This window comes from Rana temporaria, chromosome 12 (genome assembly GCF_905171775.1).
Source record: "Rana temporaria chromosome 12, aRanTem1.1, whole genome shotgun sequence".
NCBI classification, from domain to species: Eukaryota; Metazoa; Chordata; class Amphibia; order Anura; family Ranidae; genus Rana; species Rana temporaria.
The window spans coordinates 102598454-102622324 of record NC_053500.1 but is presented as its reverse complement, the minus strand read 5'-3'; the positions used below and the strand labels follow the sequence as shown (position 1 = coordinate 102622324).

At 40.9% G+C, this 23871-nt stretch overlaps 2 protein-coding genes across 4 annotated transcripts in view; one reads left to right on the top strand and one right to left on the bottom strand.

Moving 5' to 3' along the window:
* The window catches only part of EVPL (envoplakin), a 91942-nt gene extending 79662 nt beyond the window's left edge, over nt 1–12280 (top strand). The window contains exons 15-21 of the mRNA XM_040329974.1: nt 262–400; nt 3618–3811; nt 4965–5115; nt 6372–6455; nt 7057–7164; nt 7982–8074; nt 8656–12280. Coding sequence (XP_040185908.1) covers nt 262–400; nt 3618–3811; nt 4965–5115; nt 6372–6455; nt 7057–7164; nt 7982–8074; nt 8656–12120 — 4234 coding nt within the window. The 3' untranslated portion in view covers nt 12121–12280. The remainder of the gene's footprint in view (nt 1–261; nt 401–3617; nt 3812–4964; nt 5116–6371; nt 6456–7056; nt 7165–7981; nt 8075–8655) is intronic.
* The window catches only part of TEN1 (TEN1 subunit of CST complex), a 112670-nt gene that overhangs the window by 52835 nt on the left and 35964 nt on the right, over nt 1–23871 (bottom strand). The window lies entirely within an intron of this gene.

The window sequence follows — 23871 nt, the reverse complement described above, 5'->3', positions numbered from 1 at the left end:
TATAATTCTATTTATTCTCTTTACATCTATTATTTCTGTATTTTTGTCACCCTTTAAATTATCCCAGATTTGCAGTTTGAACTTGACCAAGAGGTCAAGCATCAGAAGTACAGTTAAAGTTTCAGAATTATAATGTCAAGAGGCTTGTTAAGTGTCCACTAAAATAATTCCACCAATTTGCAGTCATCTGTAGTTCAGTGACACAGTATTATATGCAATCATTTTTCAGTCCCTGTATAGTGCTAAATTATCTTCTTACAGAGCCAAAGCATCTCTGAACTTGGAGAGTCAGACCAGCAAGACTGAGGACATGATAAGAGGGTTTGAAAGTTTCCTTGCAGAAGACAGAGCTTTACCTGTTGGGCCCAACACCATTCAGGAGCGTTCAAGTCAAATCCAAGTAAGAAACCACATTTTGATTTAGAAGAAACACAATAGGGGAAGTTGTAACCTTTAGCTTGCTATAACCAGAGTAGAGTGATCTGCTGGCAAACAGCAAAGATGAGTTGTCTGCAAGACAACAATACTCACTTAACGCACCCATTTTATAGTTAGCAAGACCAAAGTTACATTCTTAAATACTTGCTATACATACACTGTACGTTTATAAGGTTATAAAATCAATGTTGTATTACATATAAGTAATTTATTGTAAAACTTATTGTTCATTACTGGTCACCAGCCAGAAGCATATCTACATTCCAATAGGTCATTATTGGCATAATAGTTTAATAACTTATCAAAACATCCACTCCATGAATAGGAAGGTTTCTGATGACATTCATAGAGGACACTGGAAGCCTCCACAAACAAGTGTTTCAAGAGTGGAGACCCCTGGAAAGTTAGTAAAGTTGGCATCAAAGATAACATCTTAGACCCTGTACAGATTTGGCTTGGATAGGCTAAGCCTACTGTATGCGACTTAGTTCTGATACTGTAATCAACAACATTGTTAAATAATTCTTCATATCATAGCCAATTCACAGTGTAAATTTTAATGTAGACATACAGTCTTACACCATACTACAAAGTGTACTGTAAGTAATGCAACTTCAGGTCGGGAATGGTACTGAAATTCTGTTGACTTGATTTAAACATTAGAAGGGTTTGTTGTTTGAGGAAGTAATGGACTTTCTAGGCACCAGTGGTTAACACAGAATAGATTTTTATTGATGCAATCCCAAACACATGGGTGATTGAACCAACATTACAGTACATATAGTAAAAAATACATTAAAAACATGGATTGTCACAGAATAGTTCTGTGATACTAAAACAATTCAAATAGAATTTACTAAAACCAATAGAGGTCCACTAGGGACATCAACAAGGGTTGATGAACAACGTAATTATTGATAGACGTGTTTTTGCATGAGCTCTACATGTTTCGCAGTTGAGTGCTTCTTCAGGAGCTATAGATTTTCTAAAAAGGAAAAAGTAGACTATTATTGGTTTACAATTTAGTGTATTATTAGACATTTGTAGATAGCAATAAATTGTATCCAATGTGCAAAAAAGCACTATAACAGAACATGCATCAATGACCAAGGTTGCCACAGCGCCACCAAAGGGACAGCACAAGGAGGGACCACATGCAGGAGATGTAGGGACATACCACATAATATTTATACTGATAGGAAGGATGGGTCCATGCAGGAAACTGTGACCACCCATATAAACGTGCTCAACAATTGCTGGAGGTGCCACCCAGTAATAAAAAGGAAGATAGCAGTAACAATGAGGACAGGAGTAGAGGTCAAGGTAGCTCCCATAGACACCGATAGGTGGTGGTAAATAGGCCTGTATGTGAAAACAGCAAAATAAATGACCAAGGGCAAAAATGGTAAGCCTACCATCCACGGTAATGGATAGGGTTAAGTTTGAATTGCGGTGAGACGGACTGGATCAGGAGGTAAAAAGTCCAGGCATCAAAAACGGTTAAGGTGGAGAGAGGGCTGGTAGATGATTCTAATGGGGCAAATGAAACAATACTGGTAAAGGCTCCACAAAAGAAAAGGATTTTTATCCAATCAGGGTAAAGGGGGAATAATAAGTGAGTGCCATAATGATAAAATACATACCCAAATATATATACTGCAGCAGACAGTAGGCTGGTCAATTTTATGAGTAAATACAATATTGCAGATACAACCTGCATATGTAGGGATGAGGGAGACTAATCCCATAAGAGTAGGGAAAGATAGAGACCAGAAAGTATAAGACGCTGCGGTGGAGTGGAAGGGTATCTTATCAGAGAAAACACATAAACGTGTATTAAGCGTAAGTATGTTGCCCGTTTTTGAGAAATATCATAACCAGCCAGCAGTACTGAGATAATTAAGGAAAAACCGTCCGTGTACTCACCAAGCCCGAGCTGTCATGCTGATTGATACGCCACTAACGTTGGGGAGGTAGCCTCTATCTGCTTGGGCTGCCTGTCCCATTATATATCTATATGCCTCCAATCACGTGTGCGGTTGGGGCTTCCGCATCACGTGACCCGGCCGGGATCCCCGCGAGCCAATCACCCTGTTTTAAAGCCCTGCGAGCGTCTGATGACGCTCACAACAGGCTTACACAAACCAGGGCAGGCTCGTTGTGGAGGGGAGGAGTGGGGACGCACGCCCCGCCAATAGCAAGAGTCGGGGCGTGTCCCTGGATCGCTGCACACACCAGATGGTATAGCCATCATAAGCGGCAATGAACAAGGGAATCGCTCCAATTAACCCCAAATAATCCACAGCATGCATACCATGCTGTGGTTACCCGGCCGTACAAATCCTGCAGTAAACCCCATGACAGCGCCAATCCCCAGTAACACCAAGGCAACCAAGGTCATGAGCAAAAAAATATGAGATATACCTAAAGAAAAAAGGATGAGTAATCAATAATTACGTTGTTCATCAACCCTTGTTGATGTCCCTAGTGGACCTCTATTGGTTTTAGTAAATTCTATTTGAATTGTTTTAGTATCACAGAACTATTCTGTGACAATCCATGTTTTTAATGTATTTTTTACTATATGTACTGTAATGTTGGTTCAATCACCCATGTCTTTGGGATTGCATGAATAAAAATATATTCTGTGTTAACCACAACAAACTCTTCTAGTACTATCTAGGATGTGGCGCCGCAGTACCTCAGGACACCCATAGTCCATCCTATGGTTTGTGTACCTTAAATTCTTTCAAATTTTGATTTAAACATTGAGAACTAAACTCTGGGCAAAACAAGATTTTGTTCAATAATTTTTATGATTCAGAAACTCTTGATACGCTTTTTCCATTATAGTGAAAAGGAATACAGTGGAATGCACTACATCTTACAACTGCTGGCCATAGACTAGCTGTTGTGTAAACCATAAGATTGACAGTGCAGAATTACAAATTCTTTAGTAAGCAATTGCTCAATGTTCAGTTTTAAGGGCCAAATCTCAAGCAACAGCATAAGGCACTTTATAGATTTATAGATCAGCTATTGGCTTCTTCGTTTTAGTCAACTGTTGGCAATATCTCCAATATCTTTTGTTGTGAATTTCAGTGTTGAACAAAGTCTCTTTTTCTCAGCCCTCCCGAAAATGTAATGTTTTTATATAAAAAGTTTTTTTTCTCAAACAGAAATTGAAGAGAGACCTTGTTGATAAGCAAGACAATCTTCTGAAGCTGAACCGAAGCTTGAAAGATACAGAAATGGCGTGCAGTTCCCTACAGAGCAACACTCAGGAGCATAGTCCTGACCTGCCACAGCAACGCCTCCAGGTCCAGAAACTCAATGATAGATACCATGCTGTAGCTGACCAGCTGGATCAAAGGTAAGCATTCAATTGTATATATAGCCAAAAAAAATTGTTAGTAGGTGAATAAAGTTGGAAATAGTTCAAACCCCTGCAAGTATATTTTTTTCTGTTTGTGTCCCTTTAACAAAAGGAAGTCTCCCAGAGTGAGGGAAATTCCCCTCTTAGATAGTTGTCCCTGGAACGTTTCTCCTCTAGAAGGTTTATCCTTGAATTTTATTTTGTGGACAACACTACAATTGTATTTCCTCTAACTTTCTTTTTCATTATGGCAAACAAACGTGTGAACGTACCCAATAGGGACCCAGACAGCAATTATAACTTGACAGAGGGTCTAACCCATCCCCATGCTATCCAAAACTAAAAAAGGTTTTGCCTAGAGATAAACTTTATTATGACTAATAGTAAGGCTTAGGAGCATTCAATCTGTAATTATGGGTATATGGCTTTCCCAACTGTCCCCCATTTTTAGGGACTGTTCCTTCGTTATAACAAAACCCTTTAGTCCATCTCAGCTGTTTTTCTCTATGTATGTAAAGAATAATAATAATTATGTTTGTTATGTGTACTATTTTTCTATATAAGGGTATTTTTACTTCATTATTCATTTACTAGTTAATTTTTAATCATTATTTCACAATTTAAACTGATATTGCTTATGCCCCACCCCCTCCTGCTGCAGGAATAAAATATATATATCTATATACAATCCGTTCTGTATGCTAATCGAGTGCCGTGCTGTCTCTGTGTTTCATTAAAAAAATACCCCCTTCACCATATCTCACAGCGGCTCCCAGCAATCATGACCGGTCATGTCTCCATTCTCCTCTCCTCCTTGTGTCCTTCTGACGTCAGCAGGGAAACCTTGGCAACGCCCACTGCTTATATCAGATGGGCAGAGAGGAGACATGGCCGGTTACATGAGCGCCGGGAGCTGCCGTGAGAGTTTTTTTAATGAAACACAGAGACAGGGAGGCACTCTATTAGGATACAGAACGGATAGTGTATATTACTGAAAGTGGTTTAACAACCACTTTAAGATGGAGCATCATCAAATATTGCTTAGCCCCTAGAGAAAAGGACAATCATTATGAAACATGAGACTGTAAATCACAGTAAACAGATGTGCTTACTAACATAAAATTGCTAATTTTTATTTTATTGTTTGCAGAGAAAAGATGCTCAGAGACACCAACCTACCATATCAGCAGTTTAAATCTGCTAGTGAAAACTTGGACTCTTGGCTAAAAGGACTTCCACGCAACCAGATCACATCATCAGATAGTCCAAGTCAGGTCAGCTACAAGCTCCAAAGCCAGAAGGTAAGTTTGCTTTGGACTTCCTTACACAGCACAATAGTTAAAAGCTAATCCCACTCAAAATAGTACATTGGTGTTGTGGATATGGCACTGTATTAAATCTGAACTTCTGACAAATAAAAAAAAAAGGTTTTGGTGTCCTTTCCCCCTAAATATTTAATCAAATAACTGTTTGTACTTTTTTTTTAATTACTTCTAACCCCGTTTTCTAACAATAAACAGCAGTCACATCAGTGTTGTTTCTCTTTCAAAGTGGTATAGTGTTACCAAAAGTGCCATTGTCACATTTTGGTGACATGGGTTTTGGCAAGCAGGCCATTCTTCCCATAACCCCTTGGTCATGTCTCTAAGTGGAATATGAGGCAGACTCACAGGAGCAATGTCATCCATCCCATCTATCCACCCGAGTATCCTAATGGACGGGGGTGTGGTAGGCAAGGATCAGGTGGTCACTTCTATTGCCAACATATTTTTTCACCCTGCTGTTGAAGACTACAAAGAAGCAGACAGAGAGCAGGTGTTTCTGATAATCATGTGACAGTGTCTTTGGGTTTAAAAATGTAGCTAGAGATAGAAGTTAGAAATAAAAAAAAAAAAAAAAAAAAAGCTATGGTCGACTGTAAAACTTGATTGTGCAGTTCCCGCATCAGTGGTACTTGCCCTCTCTCTCTCTTCTTTCTCTTTTTTTCTTCTTCCTCCGTCTCCTTTTCCTCTTCATTCCTGATATGAAGGCTATTAGACAAAGACGGATATCCCTTTAGGGGACAGTACAGTATAGCTTGCCTTACCTCTACCCTGGCCCTCTTTGGTCATGGTAACAGTTTACAGTTATGTTAATTATCATACGTACATACACTGTTTTTTGCATGTGCCTGTTTAATATCGTCCCTGCGTGGGTAAACCATGGCTTGAATTCTTCCCATACGATAAGACATTGCTGGAACTGGCAGCAGAGGAGTGAGCATATGGGAAGGATTCAACCAACCTCCCTCTGAGTTTTCCTTTTTTGCTGGGAGTCTTCTGATAGACAGTCAGATCACCATTCATTTGTTCCATCATTTGCAGACGTGGATGTTCCTGTATAGCGGTGTGTTGTCACCACAAGTTTTGATGACTCATTGGGCATATGCACATATACTCGTTATTTTCACATATTTAGCTCACTGAAGACTTATTTTATTTACTGTTACTCTCAAACAATATTAAAACCCTTTGCATTGTATAAGAAATTTTGATTTGAATGCATATTGTAATTTCAGAGGCTTGTAGAGGAGATCCAGAGAAAGGAACCAGAGAAGAACAATATGTTGAAGCTTTCTAAGGATCTGACCAACTCTCTAAATGTAAGTACAGTCCTCTGTCCTGGTTTGTTGTTAGATGTGCCCTGTCAGCTAAAACTCCCACAGTACCCAGTGAAGCCTTAGCTTCTTTATGATTAAAGCAGGCCATACACAATAGGATTTTTGAATAAATATTCATACAAAGATTTGTGCAATTCTCACTTCATTTGATAATTTTACAAAATGTTTTTTGAAAGCAATTCAAAATGTTGTGTGCTTCTTAACATTTGATTTTGGAATGTATTTAATTTTCTGTAAAAAAAAAAAAAAAAAAAAAACACAATCACGGTTAAAGTTTTGTTTGTTCAAGGAAGTTTTTACATCCAGCTCCTTCCAATTTTCTTGTCACTTCAGTCCACCAACAATCCAAAAAAAAAAAAAATCGAGCAAACATTCCTAAAACAAAAAATGTTGAACTAATTTCTACTCGTGTACAGTCAGCCAGCTTACTGTAAGACTGCCCCTGCAGTTTCACAAGTATTTGTTCAACTTACAAAATAGCTAACTGTATTGTGGAAGTTTATTTTAGATTTGCCATTTACTTAGGAGAACTACAGCTACTGACCTCAAAATGTTGACTCATTCAACCTTGTTTTTCTGAAAGGATTATGAGACTCAGGCTGACAGATACTGCTCCACCCTGGACAGCTCCATTGTCTCTGCTGCCAAGATGCCAAAACTCAACACTGTTCGGGAAAGCATTGAAAGCCAGGTGGGTCACAATGCACCAACGAATATACATTTCCTTAAACAAAAAGTATATCTTTCATATAACCGTTTCAAAAGCCATTATGTAATATAATTTTATGCCCAGCTCCAGCCAATGCTTTTAATTGGGGATGGGTAAAATTTGTATCGGGTCTTTTTTGCTTGGAGGGTTTCCATAAGGCCCCGTACACACGAGGGGATCTCCGCTGGAAACGGTCCGCTGGACCGTTTCCAGCGGAGATTCCTCCTCCGAAATTGGATCCGATGGCTTGTACTCACCATCGGATCAAAATCTGCGCGGAATTCATCCACGGTGACGTGTCGCGCCTTTATTTTATATTCTATATTTTAAATGGATGCAGATGGTAAAATAACCTTGTGGAGATTCTGACCCTTCCCAACACAATCCAAAAAAGGCCTGCCTTCACTGCTCACATACATTAATGAGCCTTGGCCGCCCATGACTCTGTTGTTAGTTCGCTAGTTTTCCTTCCTTGGACCACTTTTGGTAGGTTCTGATCACTGTAGACAAGGAACATCCCACAAGAGCGGCTGTTTTGGAGTTGCTCTGAACCAGTCATTAAGCCATTACAATTAGGCTCAAATTCTTACACTTGCAAATTGTTTTTACTTTTAGCACATTAACCTCAGGGACAACATGTTCACTTGCTGCCTAATATATCCCACCCACTTTCAAGTGCCATTGTCATGAAATAATCAATGTTATTCACTTTACACTTTTCTTTCCTTCTGAATACTGTTGGAATTTGATCACTTGATATAATCTGAGAACAAATCCCTTATCTCTGCTTCTTTTATAGCAAAAGGATTTGGTGAAGCGATACACGGAGGCAGCAGTGGAGAGCAAGCAGCAACTGAACCAAATGGAGTTTGCCAAAAAGGTTTTAGACAAGGTATTATAACATCAGACTTTTTATGTATTATCTCCATTCATAGTTGGTTTAATCTCACACAGGAGTATAGAGAATGTGTTACCTAACAAAGGATAGCAATAAATACGTGGCCAAATAATATGGAGAAAAACAAAGATTTACCACCTGGAAACACTGAATGTTGAAAAACAGAATAGGAACAATGGTTGTAACATTCAAACTACAGCAAATACTATGTTGTACTGAAACATGGATAAAACAAATGATATATTGAAGAAATAACCTTTATCAGGAACACAGCCCTTTTTTAAGCGATTAGAAATACTTATCAAAAAAACATGAAGACCTAACAGCTATTGGTAACAAACAACACATAAAAGTTGGAGGAATTTGGCACTCATAAGAGTATGTGGCCCAACCTTATATGTAAATTTCTTATACAGATCCGCACATATATGGTGTAGTTAAAACAGTTGTAGATTGGATTTTAAAAAAAATCACCTGAAGGCTAAAGAAAAATTTGAGCATACTGTATATAATTGTTCTTTTTCTTGTTGCAAGGAATCCGATTTATACTATTTTAATATTGTTTGTTTCTTCAGTCAGATACTCATGATGGAGTTCAGCTATCAATGCAGCAAAACCTACGCTCAGAGAATTCCCTGAGATCAGTCAAGGAATCAGAGAATTTGTCAAAGGAACTGGAAGAGGAGAAAGTAAAGGTGGCACAGGTGCAGCAAAAATTGGAAGAGAACAGGAAGACAATCCTTCTACTAAAGACACAAAGACCTGTGGAGAGGCTGGAGGAAAAGGAAATGGTACAGTATTACAGAGATCCTAAGCTGGAGAGTGAAATAGCAGCAATGAAATCCCAAGCTGACAATACCTTCAAAGAAAGAGGAAATTCTCAGTCTGAGATAGACATAGTAAGTAAAAAACTGGCGACTTTGGAAAACCAGAGGAAAAGCAACAAGCCACAACTGCTGACCAAAGAAGTTACAGAAATAGAAAAAGACCCAAATCTAGAATCGCAAGCCCAGACCTTGAGAAAAGAGATTAAAACCCTCAAAGAAGAAAACAATTCCCTTTCACAAGCCTTAGAACGCTTCAAAATGGAAGTGCTAGTACTTGAGCAGAAGCAACCTAATGTGAAGGAAAAAGTGGTGCTAAAAGAAGTAGTCAAGCTAGAAAGAAACCCTGAGATGTTAAAGGCAACACGGGCATTGCAGCTACAGATTGACGATGAGACCTTCCGCAGAAAGTCCCTGCAGGAAAACATTGTGAAACTGAGAAACAGAACAGAAGAGCTAGAAAAACTGATCGAGTCAGTTGAACCTAAGGTCATAGTAAAGGAAGTAAAGAAGGTAGAACAAGACCCTGAAATCCTGAAAGAGGCAGCCAGGCTTAAAACATCGATTGAAGAAGAAAGAAATAAAAGTATAACCCTGACCCGAGAGTTATCAGAGTTGCAGTCCAAGTATTTTGTGGTAGAGAAACAGAAGCCCAAGGTGGAGATTAAAGAAAGGGTCAATGAGGTGTTCTTAGTGCAGCCAGAGACTGAAAAGGAAATTGCTAGATTGAAAGTTGCTCTACAGGATGTCACATCCAAAAAATCTCATCACGAAAAGCAACTGGAAACTACCCAAAATGAAGCGTTTATGTTGAAGTCACAAAAACCAGTGGTAGAATATAAGGAAATTGTCCAAGAAGTAGTTAAGTTGGAAAAGAGCCCAGAAGTGATGAAAGAAATAGACAGATTGAGGGGGCAAGTGAAAGACCTAGAGTCCACCAACACTAGGTACATAGACCAGAAATCCAAATTGTCCAAGGAGAGGGATGATTGGAGGACAGAAAGGTCAAAAATAGAGACAAAAGTAGTGAACAAAGAGGTTGTTAAATATGAAAATGACCCTGTGTTAATCAGAGAAGCAGAACGTCTGCGTCAAGAAGTAAGAGATGAATCTCAAAGAAGGAGGGAAATGGAGAGCTTAGTATATGACTTACAAAGCAAGTACATGTTGTTAGAGAGAAGGAAACCAGAAGAGAGAGTTGTGGTGCAAGAGATTGTCCATGTACAGAAAGACCCCAAGTTGACAGAAGATCACCACCGCTTAAGCAGGACACTGGATGAGGAGGTCAGCAACCGGCGTCGCTTGGAGCGTGAGGTTCAACAATTGCGTGCTCTTGTAGAAGAAAAAGAGAGGCTGCTGAATTTCCAGGAAGAAAGAGATAAGAAACTTAATGCAGAAAAAGAACTGCGACAGATAACTATGAGAATTAAAGAGATTGAGGAAAGACCTCCACCTGTGCAAGAAAAGATTGTTATGGAGGAGGTGGTGAAGGTGGAAAGGGATCCAATTTTGGAAAAATCAGCAGCTTCCCTGCGCAGTGATTTGGGTAATGAAAGAACACAGATGCTAAATATTGAAAGAGAATGTAAGAATCTGCAAATGAAGATAGACATCCTACAGAGAGAAAAATCTCTGGAAAAAACAATCTACAAAGAAGTCATCAGAGTGGAGAAAGATAAGGTACTGGAAAGTGAGAGGGCCAGATTGCGAGAGCTGTGTATCAAAGAGAGAAATGCCAGACAGGACATGGAAGATGAATCAAGAAGACTAAAAGAAAAGATTGATAGGACAGACACAACAAAAAAGACATGGTCCAAAGAAGAAACAGATCTTCAAAAAGCTAGAGCTCAGGCACAGCAAGAGAAGTCGGCAATAGAAAAAGAGTTATTGGAACTAAGGAGACAACAGCAGCAGAAGAGTGTGTTTTTAAGCAAGGAATCTGAACTTCTTACACAAAAGGCAGAGAATGAACGCCAGAAGAGAATGCAAATGGGTCAGGAACTGTCCCTTCTGGAATCCAAAATTCTTAAGGAAAAGGACAACATATATGAAAAGGAAAGAAACATTAGGGATTTGCAGTCCCGGGTCAATCGTGAAGAACGCAATCAAGAGACACAAATGAGAGAGACCAATGTATCCACAAAAATATCTATCCTGGATCCGGATACTGGGAAAGAAATGTCACCATATGAAGCATACAAGAGAGGCATTATAGACCGCAATCAGTACATTCAATTGCAAGAATTAGAGTGTGACTGGGAGGAAATTTCTACAATGGGATCTAGTGGGGAAATTTCTGTCTTGTTAGACAAGAAGAGTGGAAAGCAGTATTCTATTGAAGATGCTCTAAGAAGCAGGAAAATCACAAAAGAGGAATTACAAATGTACAGAGATGGCAAAATTCCAATTTCAGAATTTGCTCTTCTTGTGGCTGGAGAAAACAAACCCCAGGCTAATTCCATTGGTTCCATAATTGGATCCAAGTCACCATTGACTTCCCCTAATAGCCAAGCTCAAACACGTAGTTTTTTCACCCAAAGTCAAAGTGCACCTAAAATATTCCAAGACGATAGCTTTCCTATTGCTGGGATCTATGACACTACTATTGACACCAAGTGTACAGTCAGGAGTGCAGTCACAAGAAAATTAATAGATCCAGCAACGGGTCAAAAGCTTTTGGAAGCTCAAGCAGCTACTGGTGGCATAATTGACATAGTTAGCAAAGATAGGTATTCTGTTAATAAAGCTATAGACAGAGGTGTTATTGACAGCAGTAATCCACAAAACTTACTCAATGCTCAAAAGGCTTTCACAGGTGTGGAGGATCCAGTGACTAAGAAACGATTGTCTGTAGGAGAAGCTGTGCAGAAGGGACTTATGACTAAAGAAACAGCTTTGCCATATCTGGAGGTCCAATACCTTACTGGAGGCTTGATTGATACCAAAAAGACAGGGAGAATTCCCCTCTCAAATGCAATAGAGCAGGGTATGATCACCAAAGAGTTGGCTACTCTGATACAAGATGAGTCAAATTATGAAAAGAATATCATTGATCCTCTTACCAAAGAGAAATTGAATTACAAAGAAGCCATGGCACGATGCCGAAGAGACCCGGGAAGTGGCCTTCAGCTCCTGCAAGGAGCTTCAGAGGGCTATCAGCCTGCGGTTTATCGTCCTGTCAATGTTATACCATCTTTGACATCTTACAAATACTAGTTAGAAATGTTTAATTGTAATGTTTTCATTCTGCTTTTTCTGTCCCTGTATGCCATTTATTACTTTGATATTGTTTTTATGGGCAACGGTAATGTTATATCTGTGGTGTATTTTCATTGTCTTCTGTCTGTCAATAAACCGGAAAATATATCATCTTATACTTTCACTTCAAAGACTTTTTTTTTATTCAGTAATCATTTACATGACCTATTTCGACATTACAGCACGTAGACTAAATGTCAAGCACTATTTTTATTTATTCATAGCTTATTAACCTGTCCCTAGTCTAAGTAATGTCCACAGGTCTCAATGGCTAAACAGCATCTTTTCACATCTCACACTGCTGAAAAGATCTGCTGTCCATGGTGATTAAAAATAGCGTGCAATGTAATTAATCAGGAGGGTGGAACCAGTAAGACGGGTCAGCAACCTTTTTCCACTGCCGAATTCAATGTATGTGAATGCATGGAGGGCCGCATTCACCTGCTAATAAATAAAGATAGTAATAATCTTAACATAGTAATAATAACAGTACAGGTTTACTTCACTTTAAGGTGCTTCACAAATACAAAGCCAGTTCACTCAAGGGAACATGCAGGTTCAACCTGTGGCATCGCTGCAGGGTCTCCCATCCCCCTTTCCATACAGTGATTAGTTTGTTCAACTTATACTCACCCTTCTTCATTGCTCTCATGCAGCTCCAGCATGTCTCCAGACCCTTTCCTTGTGACACCTGGCCAACAATGCTGGTGTTATAAAAGTGAAAACTTCCTTGCTGCGCATTAAGATGGTATTAACTTTATAGCAGTGCACTGATCTCTATACCCCGCTGTATGATAATAGTCAAAAAAATACAAGAACAGAACTTATAACAGTAATAATGAAAACAAACACCGGAAACTTTAAAAAGTTTGCTTTTTAGATTTTAGACAAGGGAATTTGTGAGAGACCTCTAGAACCATTCACATTACACAGCACCCCTGCACATCACCCAGCCCCCCCCCTGCATATTACACAGCCGCCCCCCCCCCACACACACACACACACCCCCTGCATATTACACAACCCCCCGCAGCTCTGCCCTTTCCCACCTTGCCCTATGCAGACAGAGCAGAGTGGAGCAGCAAGCTGAATGAGAACACAAGAGAGACACACAGCAGTGCTGATAAGACAGCGGGAGTTTCTGGAGTTATTTTTTAATATTAACAAGCTGGGGATTGGTTTCTAGGGCCACCTAGCAGCCAATCAGCTGGGAAGTTAACTCCGGAAGCTCCTGCTGTCTTCAGCACTGCTATGTGTCTCTCCTGTGTTCACATTGAGTTTCCTGATCCCTGCTCCGCTCTTACTAAAAACGTCCGCGGGCTGAGTGCATGCGAGTTCATCATGCGCACTAACGGGACGGACATTCAGCGAGTACGGCCCGCGGGCCATAGGTTCTTGACCCCTGCAGTAAGAAAAGATTAACTCACGGGTCAAAATTCAAGTAAACAAGATGCTGCTTTATATAAAAAGTGGTATTACTATGGTTCTTTGCCTGTGGACAAAGGAGAATACTCAATTGAGTGAAAAGATAAGGCAAATACTGTGGCAAAAAGAGTAAATTGTTTAAGCATGCATGTTCCAATTAGTGTATACATATGTCAAAGTCATACCCACATCAAATTTAGAATATGACATCATAGGACTATCACCAGGTCTAGTCAATTTTACAGTAGACAAAATATTTTTTTGCAGCTTTGGACAGAGTGACCTAAAACCCCTGTTAAAGCGGAGCTCCACCCTAAAGTGGAACTTCCGCTCATTGGAACCCTCCCCCTCTCCAGTGTCACATTTAGCATCTTTCAGGGGGGAGGGGGTACAGATACCTGTCTAAGACAGGTATTTGCACCCACTTCCGGGAATATACTCTGCGGGGACCTGCGGGCAGTATGCCACTGTCCCGCCCCCCCCCCCCCTGTTGTGTTCTGGGAAACACACGGCTCCCAGAACACAGCAGGGACCTGTAAGGACGGCGCAGCGCGACTCGCGCATGCGCAGTAGGGAACCGAGCAGTGAAGCCGCAACACTTCACTTCCTAATTCCCTCACCAAGGATGGTGGTGGGGGCAGCCGAGAGACGAGCGATTGCTCGTCCTCTGCTGCCGACGTCGCTGGACTCCAGGACAGGTAAGTGTCTTAGTATTAAAAGTCAGCAGCTGCAGTATTTGTAGCTGCTGGATTTTAATATTTTTTTTACAGCAGAGCTCTGCTTTAAAGGTATTTGCACCCACTTCCAGGCATAGACCCCCGCAGATCTGCCACAGTCTACACCACGTCCGGCGCCCCCCGCTGTCTTCTGGGAGACACATGGGTCCCAGAAGACAGCAGGGACCAGTGGCATTGAACAACGTGAGTTGCGCATGTGCAGTAGGGAACTAGGAGGTAAAGCCACAAGACTTCACTTGCTGATTCCATTAAGGAAAATGGCGACGGCAGCATCTGAGGACCGAGGGACAGGTCGGCCTCGGCTGCCAACATCGCGGGGAGCGCTGGACAGGTAAGTGTTCTTATTTTAAAAGTCAGCAGCTGCAGTATTTGTAGCTGCTGACTTAAAAAAAAAAAGAAAAAAAATCAGTGGACCTCCGCTTTAAGGTTCGATTGCTCAGCAGATGTAGATAAGTGGATAGCTATTGTGACGGGAGTCCATATTGTGCAGCATAATGACCGTAGCTGTACAGCTCTCCAACATGGAGGCACCTCAAGTGAACAATGGAAGGAGCAAGGAAAATAGGAGTTCCACACCAAAGCTATATTTATTCAGTCCAACATGTTACTGGGACTATAAGGCCATTGTGGCTTAAACTGCTTGTTTAAGTAGAATCTTAGTGGATAATGGTGGTTAAGTCTAGAATAAAATTGTCTCCTTTACTCTAAAAGCAAGCTTTAGCAGTTGGTCTTGATATAATCCCTCACTTCCCTTCTAGTTGGACTCAAATATACTTGGACTCACCACCTTTATTGTGGCACTCCTATTCTCTTTCACCTTCTTATTCCCATTATTTCCTGTCCATATGATACAACAGGAAGTAAGGTAAATTCACTGAGCATATAGCAACAAAAAAGGAACAAAAGTTCCACCCTTTCCTACTCTGCTGCCTCTGTCTTCTTTGGGGAGATTCTTTTTTACTTTGTACTCAAATGACACAGCTGGAGTGTTACTTTACGATAAACAATAGTCCAGATGTGAGTGTAGCTACAATATGGGAAGCCCATAAGGCGTACATTAGGGGAAAGCTAATCTCCATAGGGGCGGGGAAAAAGAAGGCAAGAGAGGCGAATATGAAAAAAATAACAGCGGAGTTAAATGAACTTGAACAAAAACACAAAGAACAAGGAGAAAATTAAGTATACTAGAAAATAGTAATAAAGAGGGCCCAGCTTAGGGACATGATGAAACTTAAAACCAGAAATATATTCAAAAATGTTGCAAAAGAAAGATATAAGTGGGGGAACAAACCAGGGAAATATCTAGCCAGAGTATCTAAGGAAAAAAATATATAAATTATATTGAAAAAAAAAAAATCAGGCAGGGCAGATGAAATATAAAACCTCCGAAAGCGCAGAGGCCTTTCAGACCTTTTACAGCACATTATATTCTATCCGAACCAAGGAGACTCAAGAGCAGGAAGAAATCAGAAAAACAAAAATTAAAGAATATCTAGAAGAAGTTAATCTACCAAAGATATCTCAAGAGGACATTGAATCCCTAGATCACCCAATTACTCAGGAGGAAATCTATAAAGCCTTTCAGGAAATGCCAGGGAGCAAGAGTCCAGGCCCGGATGGATTGCTGATTAAGTACTACAAAAAATGTAAAGAACTTTTGGTCCCAGAGCTTTGCAACTATTTTAATAAAATAGGTGAAGAAGAAGAAATAAGAAAAGAATCTCTTCTTGCCAACATTTCTATTATTCCTAGGATTGGAAAATATGGAACTTTGTGTTCCAACTATCGCCCAATAGCTCTGTTGAATGCCGACATAAAGGTATATGCAAAAATATTGGCAACAAGGATAAAAATATTAATGCTAGACCTGATAAACACAGATCAAGCAGGTTTTGTAAAAGGCAGAGAAGGGAGAGATAATAGCATAAGAACCATATTGTTACTACAGCAAGGCAAAAAGAAGAAACCCCCAGTCGTACTCATGTCAATAGATAGACAGAGTGGACTGGGGGTTTATGATGGACACCTTGTGGAGCATAGGCCTAGGACCTAGATTTATGAAATGGGTAAAAAATTTGTATAACCATCCGACTGCTAGGGTGAAGGTCAAAGGGAGTGTGTCGTCTGTGATTGAAATGAAAAACGGGGACCAGGCAGGGTTGCCCACTCTCACCCCTCCTGTATGTAATATCACTGGAACCATTATTAACTAAAATTCGAAACAATCCGGACATAGGGGGGGGGGTGAGAGTGGGGGAGGAGGAACACAAGGTGGCGGTGTACGCAGATGACATACTCCTATATTTGACCAAACCCAGACTTTCATTGCCCAACGTTATAAAAGAAATAAAAAAATACGGGGAACTCTCTAATTTTAAAATAAATCCCATAAAAACGGTTATCTTGAATTTGGGTATAAATAAAAAAGAAGAAGAAAAACTACAGAAAGAATTTCCATTCACTTGGCAAATTTTGTTCCCTTAATGAAACAAAAAAAAAGACTTGAAAAGACTGGCAAGGAAACCTATCTCCTGGATTGGTAGGATCAATGCTTTTAAAATGATGACACTACCGAAAATAATCTAGAAATTTCAAATGCTTCCCATAAGAATACCACAAAGTTTTTTTAAGATAATTAAAACAGTAATCTTGAAATATATCTGGCAGGGCAAAAAGGCTAGAGTAAACGACACACTCCTGAGTAGGAAAAAAAAAAACGGCGGGTTGGCACTCCCAGATATAAAAAGATATTATTATGCAGTAATATTGGCAAGGTTGGCAGAATGGACAAACACACACACCAAAAAAAAAGTGGGTACAGATGGAAGATATATTAAGCATGACACAAATAAATAAGAATGTTTGGATACCACCTAAAGTTAGAAAACTGGGCACGGACACTCACAATATAACAAAGAATGTATTTAAAATATGGGACACAGTATGTAGGCGGGAAAAATGGGAGTACAACTCCCCATTAATTTCACTAGCAGGCACAATTTTTTTTCCACCAGGCAATAAGACACAGATGGGAAAGCAACTTTGAGCTAAAAAATTAAGAGATATTGTTACACAAGGTAAAATAGGTTTAAGACAAGAAATAAAAACAGTAGAAGTGGATAAATACTTGAGTGAATGGGAGTACTTTCAGTTAAAACACTTTGTGAGCACCTTACCACAGCCGATTAGGGATGATAAAACATTAACCCCAATAGAAAAGATATGCAGCATTGATAAGCCACTGAAACATTGAATATCGTTGGTATATGGCATATTAACGGATATAGAGACGCAGGGAACATTGCCAAGCGTAGAAAAGTGGGGAGATGACTTGGGTAAAAAGATAGCGAGGGACAAATGATAGGTGCAGTTTATAACTTTGCGTCCGATATTACCACCATTGAAGCAAACTACAAGTGCATGGTACGTTGGCATTTGACCCCAGAGAGAATGAGCAAAATACATCCAAACAACTCAGCGCTTTGTTGGAGGTTTTATAAGCAAAAGGGAACAACAATGCACATCTGGTGGGATTGCCCGAGAATACAAGAATATTGGAAAGAAATTTTAGACTATATAGAAGCAATACAGAGGAAAAGATCTTATGCAATCCTTGGACTTGCTTATTTCATGGAACAAATAAAACAAAAAAACAGTACGGACTAACTTTGGTCCCTGCGCTGCTAAACGCAGCAAAGGGCCTAATCCCAAAATACTGGCTACATCCAAAGAGGCCATCAATAAAAGAATTGATACAGCGAGTAGATTACATAGCAGAAATGGAGTATCTTGCTCGAGGAGAATTCGGAGGGGAAGATAGATATGAAGAGATATGGGAGAAATGGAAAGCTTTTAAAACATCAGAAAAATTTGTACAGGGAATGACAGAAACAGACAGGTGAGAAAATATACAAACAAGCTAAACACCAACTAGATATACAGATCCGGGGAGGGGGGGGATACGTGGCGATGGGGGGCGGAGAGGGATTAGAGGTGAGGGGGAAATAAATTGAAGAATTACGGGTATACTTCAGCTGATCATGCCCTGAGGTAATAAGGTTCACTATAATTATTGTATGTACAACAATGAATAACCTCTCGGGGGGGGGGGGGAATTAATATATATATATATATATATATATATATATATATATATATATATATATATATATATATATATATATATATATATATATACCCCCACAAAAAAAACAAAAAAACACCACACATGATGCGAAACCTTATAAGAGACGTTATGGGCGGAAAGACCGTGAGCAGGTCTCGTTTGTCCTTTTTTGGGTTGAGTCTGAAGTGGTTATAAAAAAAAAAAGGAAAAAAAAAATGACACAACAGAAAGTAAGGAAAAAATCTATCCGAGTGAAGAGGAGAGGGCTCTCTTTCTATTCCATTTATAACTTAAAAAATAAAAATAAAAAAAGTTGTCTGGAGTTTTACTTAAAAACATAAGAGTATTAAAAGGATGAAACATTGCCAAATTAACTCAATGTGCAAAAAGCAGTAATCATAAGTGGACAAAATAAAGTGCTCATAAAATGTGTTTTGGAATCCATTGGAGATTTGGAAGGTATTTTTTTTTTAATTAAGAAAAAATGAAAATGTGCTTTTTTAAGCCCAGGTTCACATGGACAGCGGGAATGATAATGAACTCACCTAATTTCATTCCCGCATGTCAGTCCCGACTTCAGGGGGCGATTTCAGAGACATCTGTGCGGGTTGGTAAACAGATGTCTATACAAATTGCACCCCAAAGTCGCCAAAAGTAATACAGAAATTACTTTTGGGAATCGGTGAAGCGCCGCAAAGTCAGCGTCAATAGCCGCCGATTTGGCATGGAATTTGACATGTTACATTGCATGCCAAATTTCTGAAATGTGAACCTAGGCCTAATCAGAGTTTAGTGGTACTATAAGTTATCACACTTTGCTTGTGTTGGTCTCCTTCATGACAAAATAAGAGAATTCTACTTCATATATTTTATTTGCATTAAAAAATAAGGCCCATTGGAAAAGATAAGAAAAGTGAAAAAAAAAAATGAAATACATCACGGGACACAGAGCCTCAGAATAATTACTAAGTGGGTTTATATCTCACCTTCAGGTGCTGGACACTGGTGTAATCAATTAGACAGGAAGTTCCCTCCCATAACGAGAGCACCTCAGTTTTTGTAGCAAAGCAATAAGTGTCCCAATATCCCCAAACAAGAGGGGAGGGAGCTCTGTGTCCCATGATGTACTCCAAGAAAATAATTTTACAGGTAAGCTGTTATAAAAAATCCTATTTTCTTTATCGTACATCACAGGACACAGAGCCTCATAGTAATTACTATGTGGTATGTCCCAGAGCAATGCATACTGAGGGGAGGGAGACACAAATAACGCAGACCGCCATCAGACGTGTGGACCTATACTGCTGCCTGCAGCACACTGCGCCAAAAAGTGGCATCATCTTGCCGTCTTACATCCACCTGATAGAATTAAGTGAACGTATGCACTGACCACCAAGTTGCAGCCTTGCAAATCTCAGTCATAAAGGCTCAGGAATGCACCGCGCATGACGCGCTTACTGTCCAGGTGGAGTGCACTCTAAAAGAAACAGGGGGAAACCCTTTCCTTAAAGCACAAGCCTGAATAATAACCTGATGAATCAATATTGAAAACAGTTGATTGAGATTCTCCTGCCCTTTCCTGGGGCCTCCTGGTAGCCCAACAAACATCAGTTTTCCACATCTGAGCAGCCACTTCAGATAGACCTTGACTGCTCTCACTGTAACGAGACAGTGTAACCATTTTAATAGCTGACTTGAACGCTGCCTGCCCATTTCTGGGGTCTTCTGGCAGCACAACAAAACGTCAGTTTCCTGTATCTGAAACCTTCAGATAGACCATTAACTGCTCTCATCTATCTTTAGAGAAAAGTAATAAGTTTCCTTCCATAGAACAAGGTTCTGGGAAAAAAAGGCAAGACATGTTTTGATTAAAAAGAAAACTAGATCCTTTTATAAAAAAAAAGGGATGGGTGAGGATTTCAACATCACCCTATCCTTAAAGCGGGAGTTCACCCATAAGAAAATTATTTCAAAAAATCCCCTTAGATTCCTGCTCGTTTTGTCTAGGGGAATCGGCTAGTTGTGTTAAAATATGAGCTGTACTTACACGTTTTCGAGATGCATCTTCTCCGTCGCTTCCGGGATATGGGTCTTCGGGAGCGGGCGTTCCTTCTTGATTGACAGTCTTCTGAGAGGCTTCCGACGGTCGCATCCATCGCGTCACTAGTAGCCGAAAGAAGCCGAACGTCGGTGCGGCTCTATACTGCGCCTGTGCACCGACGTTCGGCTTCTTTCAGAAAATCGTGACGCGTTGGATGCGACCGTCGGAAGCCTCTCGGAAGACTGTCAATCAAGAAGGAACGCCCGCTCCCGAAGACCCATATCCCGGAAGTGGCGGAGAAGATGCATCGCGTAAACGGTAAGTACGGCTCATATTTTAACACAACTAGCGGATTCCCCTAGACAAAACGAGCATTAATCTAAGGGGAAAAAGTGTAATTTAAGGGTGAACCTCCACTTTAAGAATAATTAAGTATGGCTCTTATACAAAGAAAGCTGCCAATACTGAACTCTCTAGCAGAGGCTACCGCAACCAAGAACACCAATTCCCTGGTTAGAAGGATGAAGGGAAATAGGGTGCATCGGCCCAAGGTGCTGTCCTTGTAAGCCGACAAAAACGAACTCAAATCCCAAGGGCACAAGGGCGACCTAACTGGCAGACTTATGCCGATCGGTCAAACAGATGAGAACAATCTGATGGACCGTTTTCATCGGACCAAACCGATCGTGTGTGGGCCCCATCGGTTATTTATCCATAGGTTAAAAAAAAGCCAACTTGTTTTAAATTTAACCGATGGATTCCTAACCAATAGAAAAAAAAACGATTGTTAGTAGGCACGACCATCGGTTAAAAATCCACGCATGCTCAGAATCAAGTCGACGCATGCTTGGAAGCATTGAACTTCGTTTTTTTCAGCACGTCGTTGTGTTTTACGTCACCGCGTTCTGACATGATCGTTTTTTTAACCGATGGTGTGTAGGCTCGACTGACCATCAGTCAGCTTTATTGGTTAACCGATGAAAACGGTCCATCAGACCGTTCTCATCGGATGGACCGATCGTGTGTACGCGGCATCATAGGCGTTACCCCTTGTATAAAGGCCCAGATCAAAGAGTGCAAAGCAAGCTTCCTTTGAAAATACTGAAAAGGCTGAGATCCGACCCTTGATGGAACTTAAGGCTAGCTCCATCTCCGTAGGAAGGTAAGAATTTTACCTATGACATACTTCCGAGGATGCCATCCCTTGGTTTCACACCAGGAACATGGGCCTTCCAGATCCTATAATACATGGTCTACCGGCCCTTGCGAAGTAGGTCTGGACAAGATGTAAGGGACCCTGGGTCCTCTACTACCACCCTTACGATCTCTGCAATTAGGCCGGCTTCCGTTCCCCTCTGATGTTGCATAGAAGCCTCGGTAGTCACGGCACTGGGGGAAGAGAAGGCATAACCCAGTGAGAACAGGTCCCACGAGGTCAATAACGCATCTGTCCCGTAGGCGAGTGGATCCTTTGTCCTTGACACAAGCGGTCCAACTTCTTGTTGAACCTGGATGCCAATTTTATGTCCGGGGTACCCTTTTTCTGCCATCTGCTCAGAAAAAGTCGGGGTGTAGAGACAATTGTCCATTTCATGCAGTGAAGGCACAAGCTCCTCTGTCCAAGCCAGAACATGGCTTACTTACCTCTGGCTGCGCGATTTCTAGTGCCTCCTTGGTAAACTAAGTAAACCACTGGTGTGGCACTGTCGGATTGTACTCTGACAGGAATAATCTTGCAATATAAATGCCAAGGCCATTAAGCTAAACGTACCATCCGAAGCGCTAGAATTTTGACAGACAAGGCTCTCTTGGAGCTTGACCACTTCCAGGACTGGCCTCCATCCCTACAGGCCAGCCTTCATAGCCACCACCTCCCAGGTAACCGGCATGAAGGATCTTCCTTTCTGCCAATCATTTGGTTAAGAACCACCAACTGAGAGACTTACGATGGCGTAACAGTAGATACGCCGTCGTAAGTCCGAATGAGCGCCGTAGTATCTTTGCGCGCATTCTTAAAATGAGATACGCCTCACTGTTGCTAAGATACGACCGACGTAAGTCTCCTACGCCAACGTATCAAATGTGCATACTTACGCTGGCCGCTAGGGGCAGGTATGTGGATTTACGCGTCGAATATGTAAATGAGCAAGATACGCCGATCCACGAACGTACGTACGCCCGTCGCAGTAAGCTACACCGTTTACGCAAGACATACGCCGGCGTAAATAAACCACCAAAAAGATGGCGCAGCCATTTGCGCTATGCCGACCTAACTTAGGGAGCAAGTGCTTTGTGAATACTGGCCTTGCCTCACTATGTTACATCGGCGTAGTGCAAATGGGATGCGCTACGCGGAACTAAAGATGCGCCCGTCTCTCTGAATCTGGCTAAATAATGTTTATAGCAGTCTTCAAGGAAACATAGGGAACCACCTTGAATGAAGCCACCATCTTCCCTAGCACCTATTCACAAGGTGAATGTAAGGAACTCTTCCTCGCCTTGACCACACAGACCAGCCTTCTTATAGCGCTGATTTTTTTTTCTTGGGCTGTGTGCCAAACGCTCCAAACTTCTTACCGAATGTTCGAATGTACCTTTAGACTGGGATCCTAACCCAGGAGTTCCAGATACTTGACCATGCTAGACACACTTAGGTCCAGCCATGCTACTGACTGATCTATCAGCAGCAGATTGCCTCAGTATGCCATCACTGCTATACCCTGGGCCTTTAGTCCTGCTGGAGGCGGGCCCTAGTACTTTGTAAACCCAGGCACGGTGGCTAACCCGAAGGGCAAGACCACCAACTGGAAGAGGTGCTGTTCCCTTGCGAAAAGCAGACAACCTCTGCAAATCCCATGTAAATAAACACATATGCAAATGGCTCCCCATATGTGTATGTGGCAAGTGTTAAAGCCATATGCCTTATGGAAGTGTGCGTTCATGGAAGCATGAATTTGTACAAATATAAAAAGTGTGCGCTGTATACACGCATACATATAGCATGTGTGCTATGGAAAGGGCATCTTGCAAGCAAGCATGCGTTTATGAACGTGTTATGCAACATTACCTAACATGTACCCATGCAGACACGTATTCCTATGTGAACATAAGGAATCCTTAGGGAAACATAAATTATCATGCCTCATTATGCAACCATGCAAAGTCTACCTGATCATGCAACTTTAGGCGATCATGCATCCTTATGTGATTTGGCATTTTTTTATGCGATCAAACCTTCAATGCATTTTAAGCACTTCTGCATGGACAAGTACCCTTGTGTGACCAAGGACTCTTGTGTGATCAGGCACCCTTGTGCGATCCAGCATCCTTATGCGATTTTAGGCATTTCTGTGAAAACAAGCCTCTTCGTGTGACCAAGT